This window comes from Equus quagga, unplaced genomic scaffold, assembly GCF_021613505.1.
Source record: "Equus quagga isolate Etosha38 unplaced genomic scaffold, UCLA_HA_Equagga_1.0 HiC_scaffold_440_RagTag, whole genome shotgun sequence".
In the NCBI taxonomy this organism is placed as follows: domain Eukaryota; kingdom Metazoa; phylum Chordata; class Mammalia; order Perissodactyla; family Equidae; genus Equus; species Equus quagga.
In genome coordinates this window covers 1-7,025 of record NW_025793790.1, presented here as the reverse complement: position 1 = coordinate 7,025, position 7,025 = coordinate 1, and the positions used below count along the sequence as shown (strand labels likewise).

Below are 7,025 nucleotides of genomic sequence, written 5' to 3'. Positions count from 1 at the left end.
TGTCAGAGATGGGGACACCCAGAGGAAACTGAGACAGCACTCAAAACATGAAAAAGAAAAGGCATAATCCAAAAAAACTCCTAAAGAAACAAAAGGGTAAACACGCAAGAGGCACGGGCTGAGGGCCGGACCCTGGACAGAGCCTAGGCTGACCCAGTCACAGGAAGCCCTCGCTGCCCACGGTCCTGAAGACACGACAACACCCAGGTGATGTCCTCATCCCTGTGATCACAGATACTGATGGAACAAGGTTCTATAGAAGGAACCAGGATAAAGGAGCAGAGAGATGGGCCAGCCAAGGAATCACAACATCATCGCCCAGGATGCATTGACTGCACACAGGCCCCATCCACACTCCGCTCCTCTCAGCCTTCTCCTGTCCCCACCTGCCACAGACTCAGCACAGCACTCACGAATTCTGGAAGGTTTTCAGTGCTTCCATTTATTTTCTCTCTCAAACTTTAGGAATCTTCTTCTTTACTTAACACATCAATCCCTTATGACAAGAATTAGAAAAAACAAATTCATGTCCATATTCATATTATCAGTAAGGAAGCAAGTCATCACTACTCAGTGCCACAAGGAGTTAAGACATGGATGGAGACGGCCCAGTGCCACCTCTGCTGGAACAGGACATTTGATCAGGGAAAGCACAATGGTCGGTGTTGGGATGGAGTCGTCTGGTGGGCAGGGGTGGGCCAGTCTCCTCACCTCCTCTCATTATGCTAATAGGACCACACACACTCAGATGCCAGCTGCAGAAAGAGAAGTGAGGGCATCTGAAGTCCCAAAGTGGGAGCATGAACAAATCTTGCATCACTTGGTCTCCCACAGGGCCACCGTCTCACACTGTAAAAGAGAATAATCGTGAACAAATTCATGTCAGTCACACAAGTGTTGACATTCTCAACAGCCCTCTGCATGCTCCAAATGCCCCAAAGAATCCCCATAAACCAGTTGTGTCCCCTCTGCCCCAAAGCCCCTCCCCACTTCAGGCCCTCCAAGTCTCACCTTTCTGCGTGAGAGACGCATCAGATCCCTGGGCACTGTCACTGTCTGGGGTAGAACAAAACAGGAAGTGGTCAGAGCCCACAGGAGATGAGACTAAAGAATGAACTATGGGGTGAGTGAGCTCCCCACCCTGGGGCTCCTGTCTCCAATATTCCAGGGGTCTCAGGGATCAATCCCCCACTCAAACTTACTTGCAGCCTGCACGTAAATCCCTCTTTTTTCACCTGTGGGAAGAAAACAGGAAGAAGGCTGGGCCATGAGACCCTAGAGGAATCCCCTAGTCCTGGACCACAGGGAAGTTTCCAGAACCATGACTGAAGACCCAGGGCAAGATTGAGAAACATGACGAAAGGAGATGTGTGAGGACTAGACCAATGCCCTCCTGGAGCTCTGTCCTCAGCAGGGACCTTCCCTCTGACCTTCAACTGCTGGGAATCAGGTCCCCAGCAACTGAATTATCAAGGTGAAAAAAATCTCTTTCATTTTCATAAGTGCTATACAAAACAGTGTTAGCAATCAGGCCAGAGTGGCAAGCACGTGTGTGGTTGGCACTTCCCAGTAACGGGGCAGGGCAAGTTCTGCTTGGTTCTTGAAACCCCCAGTGGGACAAGAAAACTCAGATCCCAAACCCCCTTCCCTACCTGAGCGCTCCTTCCTCCAGATCACAGCTCCAGCCACCACAGCTCCAAGGAGACTCAGGCCAGGAAGGACGCCCACGATGAGGATGGTGGACTGAGGCAGCGGCTCTGGGGAAGGAAGGCAGGGTGAGGGCCCTGATCCCCAGGCCTCAGCCCTGACCCTGCTGAAGGTCTCCAGAAGGGTTCCTGATTTCCCTGAGAAGAGGCTCTGAGCCCACGGCTCCCTCCTTACCCCATCTCAGGGTGACAGGCTCAGCCAGCCCCTCGTGCTGCACACGGCATGTGTATCTCTGCTCCTCTCCAGAAGGCACCACCACAGCAGCCCACTTCTGGAAGGTTCGATCCCCTGCAGGCCTGGTCTTCACAAACTCCGTGTCCTGGGTCAGGTCCTCCCCATCACGCTGCCAGGTCAGGGTGATCTCCGCAGGGTAGAAGCCCAGGGACCAGCACCTCAGGGTGACCTCATGGTCAGAGATGGGGTGGTGGGTCACGTGTGTCTTTGGGGCGTCTGAGGAGAAGGGTCAGAAAATTCACTTTCAGTTACCTGCATGGGCCACTGAAGCATCACTTGCGTGACCATCCTGAGAACGGACAGGACAATTGGTTTGAAGGAGGAAGCACAGAACCCAGACACAAGCCTGGACTTGTGGAGTGAGGAAAGTTCTAGAACAAGGGTGAGCGCCCAGAGTTCAAGCCTTCAGGTCTCTAAACAGGAGAACACAGACTTCTGGTTCTGATCTGGATGGAGGGTGAACGACTCACAAAAGCTGGAGTCAGACCTGCAAAGATGTTATCAGGCCGAGAACAAGGCCTTGAGAAAGTCATGGGTCACAAGATGGCTGCCAGGGTCAAAGGGGACCAATGACGGAGATTTCAGGGAAGGTCTCCCCTCCTATTCCTGAAGAAATTGGATTCCTTCACAGCCCTGTAGAGAAGGGCGGGCCCTCTGGGCAAGTCTTTAGTACAGAACATGAAAACCTGGGTGGGTTCCTTTCTTTTCTGAGGGAGGGTGTTCTGCCACTGATCCCATTTCCCCTCTTTGTGGGAAGCCATCCCGGCCCCAGCGGAGATCAGGAGGCCCCGCGGCCCCTCGCACCTGCGCGCTGCAGCGTCTCCTTCCCGTTCTCCAGGTATCTGCGGAGCCACTCCACGCACCGGCCCTCCAGGTAGTTCCTGTAGCGCTCCGCCGCTCCGGCCGCCTCCCACTTGCGCCGGGTGATCTGAGCCTCCATGTCCGCCGCGGTCCAGGAGCGCAGGTCCTCGTTCAGGGCGAGGTAATCGGCGCCGTCGTAGGCGTACTGCCAGTACCCGCGGAGGAGGCGCCCGTCCGGCCCCACGTCGCAGCCAAACACAACCTGGAGGGTGTGAGACCCTGACCCCGCCCCTAGGTCAGCCCCGCCCACTTGGCCCCGCCCACTCGCAGAAATTAAACCTAAACTGAAAATGAAACCGCGGAAAAGTCCCCGCTGGCTCTTCCCTGGTCGGGGGTCCAGGCGGGTCCGCAGACTCGGGGTGAGTTTCGGACCCGGAGACTCGGGGAGACCCCGGCCCGTCCCTAGGGATGGGGGGCCCTGACCTGGACCCGGGCCCGCGTCGCTCACCGGCCTCGCTCTGGTTGTAGTAGCCGCGCAGGGTGTTCAGGCCCACTCGGAAATTCTGTGCGGCTTCCTTCATGATCCGCGTCTCCCGCTCCCAATACTCCGGCCCCTCCTGCTCCACCCAGGGCGCCCGCGGCTCCATCCTCGGACTCGCGGCGTCGCTGTCGAACCGCACGAACTGCGTGTCGTCCACGTAGCCGACGGCGATGAAGCGGGGCTCCCCGCGGCCGGGCCGGGACACGGCGGTGTAGAAATAACTCATGGAGTGGAAGCCTGGGGGCGGGGAGGGGCTGAGACCCGGCCGACCCTCCTCCCGGCGAGGGTCCCGGGGGTCCGAGGGTGATGGGGCCGGGAGGGGGGAGGGGGTGAGGGAGTGACGGGGTCGCGAGGCGGAAAAGGGGCAGCGGACTGAGAAGCGCGGGAGACCCCAGTAGGTGAGAGAAAAGGGGTCTGGACGCTGCGGGGCCCAGGTGGGGCGCGTTGGGCGGGTCTGGATCTGGGTCCGCGGAGACGCGCCTTCCCCGGGAGTCATGCGCCCCCTCCGCGCTGTCCCCTCGCTCCGCCCCCCGCAGAGGCCGCTTCCTTCCCACCCCGCACTCACCAGCCCAGGTCTCAGTCCAGGTCAGGGTCCCCAAGAGCAGCAGGAAGAAGGTTGTAGGCATCACGACCTGCATCCTCGCGATCTGGGGAGAATCTGAAACCGGCTGGTCAGTGCGGACTTTCTAACCCGGAACAGCGGAGACGCTGATTGGCTTCTGTAGAAACCGGACACGCAATGGGAGTGAGAACTGGCACCGCGTCATGAGTCTCCAGGAAGGAGGACCTGACACAGGCTGTGAGAGGGGGAAGTGAAACTCAGGAGAAGGGGCGTCCCCAGCACTGAGCTTCTCCGCCCCAGACTCCGCCCTCGGACCTCAGACCCTGAGAGCCACGTCCGGGGACCTGGGACTTTGTCCTGACCCCTCTCCCCCTGCTCCGAGAGCTCTTTGTCACACCGTCTCCCTGAGTCCTGGCCCTGGGGCTGTTTGAGTCAGCGATTGTCAAGCACTTTGGTTTCAGGATATCCACACAGTCTTCAAATTAGCGAGGGCCCCAAGGGTCATTTGTTTATGTTGGTTGTATCTATCAATATTTACCATGCTAGGAACAAAAGTTTTAAATGTTTTAATTAATTTATTTAGAATAATATTTCTAACCCACTGCAAGTTAAAAGAAATAATGTTTTTCTGAAAAATAACAATTTCCCAGAATAAGGTAAGAGAAGAGTGGGTCTTTTTACACTTCATGTTTTTGCAAGTGTCTTTCTTGTCTGGGATTAGAAGACCACTGGCTCTTCACATTTGCTCTACATTTAATGTGTTGTTTTGGTTGACGTATATGAAAAAAAATACCGCCTCAGACAGATATGTAGGAGTAGTATTTTTAATAACCTTTCCACATAATTGCGGATATTAAACTTTGATTCTAAAATGAAACTACATAAGCGGCAGTTTCTCACAGGTCATTTGCAAGGTGGAAGCTGAAACAGTATCATTGAATATTTCCTATTCTGTTACATTAAAATCCACAGGCCTATTTTACATATTGAATGGCTCTTGTACTAATGTATGATTTTTTAAAGTAATGCACTGTTTCACTAAGTTATGTGGATCTTCCTGTGTTGATGCATTTAACTACAAACTGTCAAAATATCACATTTGTTAATGTGACCACAGATCTCAACAGGAAAAGTCTGTCAGGACGGGGAAGCTGCCAGGCTTACATGGTGGACACAAGTTTTCCAAAATTCTCATTTTCTCTTGAGAGCTTCCTTTTGATCAAGGCAGTAAGTCCTGTCAGTTGTTACCTGTCGGTGGATTTTCTTGAAGGGAGAAGCTCATGTTCATTTTGAGACAGTGCCTCCCAAGTAACCGCATCTGATAATCATAGTTCCTGTCATTCATTCTTTCAAGTAAAACTGGTATTCCACGAAAAAGAGGCTAGCTCAGCTCACACAGATTATTCTCGTTGGGACATAGTACGGGGGAAAGTAGCAGATGGGCTTTATGTGTTCTTCCCATGTCATCATGTAAGATATTTTTAAAATGTGGATTTAAGAATAATGATTTGATAAAGATAATAATTTTTGATGCTTCAGGACATTTTAAAGTGAAAGTGGTTCTTTTGGTTGTTTTTCTGCAAGTAAGTGGTGGTGAAGATAACTCCCATTGCAGTTTGGTACCACGGCCTCCATTCTTACTAATTTTTACCTCAGTGCAAATGTGAACATACTGAAAAGGCGAATGATGTCTAGTAATGGTATGAAAAGAGTTTTACCTCATGGATCTGTGAAAGGATCTCAGTGACTTCAAGGATTCCACAGACCACACTTTGAGAATCGCTATTCTGAATGAACCAGGGAGAGTCTCCCAGCTGGTCCCCATCTTTGCCTCCTCTTCATTTCCCAGAATCCTCTCCCTGAATTTGGACACTCTGCCTCCCAAAACTTAACTTAGAGCATTGCCTCTGGTCTCCTCTAGAAGAGAACTCACTTGCTGGAAATTTGATGCCAGAGAATGTCCTCAGACTGGGAAGGGAGGTGGACAGACAGGTGTTTCCATTGGAACTGGGACCCGTTTGTTCCTGAAGGCACCAGACCCACTGAGGACCTATGTTGGTTTTGTTATACACCAGCTGGATATGTATTCTTGTCTCAGACAGAAATCTGACGTATCTCTAAATGAAATAATATTGGCTTTTTCATTTTACACGGGTCTGATGCATCTGATTTGAGGCCCACAAAGTGTGACGAGCAGCATGTCCAACAGAACACCCTGTGATGAAGGAATTGTTCTGTGTCTGCACTGTCCAATATGGGAGCCAGTAGCTATGTGTAGCGATTGAGCACTTGAAATGTGGCTACTGTGCTGAGCAGTTGAATTTTTAATTTTATTTACTTTTAATTTAAATAACCATCTGTGGCTAGTAGCTACCATATTGGACAGTGCATATCTAGAATGTTCTTAGTTTTCAGTTTCCTCCCCCAGAAAAGATACTGTGTGACTCACAGTTTGATATATATTAAAATTACCTTCATGTGGGGATCATGGATTTGTCTATGTGGGTCATAGATATATCCTTCAAATATAGCATGCCAAAGAAGTTTAATTGATATGTATTTTCACAACTAGAGTGTACAGACATTAACCAATACATGATTTATCACCTTAAGGTCATAAGCATTCAAAAATGCCCATCCCTGGAGCTAATCCTTGTGTGTGTTACACTGGGACTCTTGGTGGTGTTATCTAACCTGGGAAACATAAGCAGAGAGGTTAAATCTTCACTTAGCCCAAGAGAAGGCATTTGTTGGACACAACATATATCAAATACTTTGAGGCCCTGCACCTACTTGTAAAATTACAGAGAGAAGATGTCAGCCTGAGGATTCCACCGCCTTAGAATGCTTCACCTACTGCTCCTTCCCATACTGCCCCCATAATTCAAACAGTTTTCTCTGTTTCCCTTCACCCTTGTACCTCCTCCTAGATGAAAATATCCATGAAATATTTACAGTTGTGGAATGAAGAATTCTCTAAGCATGACCCAAAGATGGAAAACCATAAAGAAAAACATAAGACTTGTCTGTGTCAACCGCACACTCACAATGATACAAACACTTGCCCATGATTCAGCTCAAAGACACCTAAACAATTTCGAGAGACAAAAGAGTAATGACATGCCTCAATGTTCTTCAGCCAAAGGCCACCAGGAGCACATCTGTGGGCCAACAGGTTGG

At 50.8% G+C, this 7,025-nt stretch overlaps 1 protein-coding gene across 1 annotated transcript; it reads right to left on the bottom strand.

Moving 5' to 3' along the window:
- Positions 1-416: 416 nt before the first annotated feature.
- LOC124232300 (patr class I histocompatibility antigen, A-108 alpha chain-like) lies at positions 417-4,066 on the bottom strand. The gene is made up of 8 exons (XM_046649263.1): positions 3,849-4,066; positions 3,251-3,520; positions 2,746-3,021; positions 1,882-2,157; positions 1,653-1,757; positions 1,203-1,235; positions 1,012-1,056; positions 417-849 (listed from the first exon to the last, which is right to left on the bottom strand). Exons 1-8 carry the CDS (start codon positions 3,919-3,921, stop codon positions 845-847), a joined length of 1,083 nt encoding a protein of 360 aa, XP_046505219.1. The 5' UTR covers positions 3,922-4,066; the 3' UTR covers positions 417-844.
- Between the last annotated feature and the right edge of the window lie 2,959 nt (positions 4,067-7,025).

Coding starts and splice junctions, on each gene's coding strand:
- LOC124232300 (XM_046649263.1), bottom strand. CDS start 3,921: ATGCAGGTCGTGATGCCTACAACCTTCTTCCTGCTGCTCTTGGGGACC. Junction 3,521..3,848: donor CTGGACTGAGACCTGGGCTG/GTGAGTGCGGGG, acceptor CCCCGCCCCCAG/GCTTCCACTCCATGAGTTAT. Junction 2,158..2,745: donor GGAGACGCTGCAGCGCGCAG/GTGCGAGGGGCC, acceptor CCTTCTCCTCAG/ACGCCCCAAAGACACACGTG.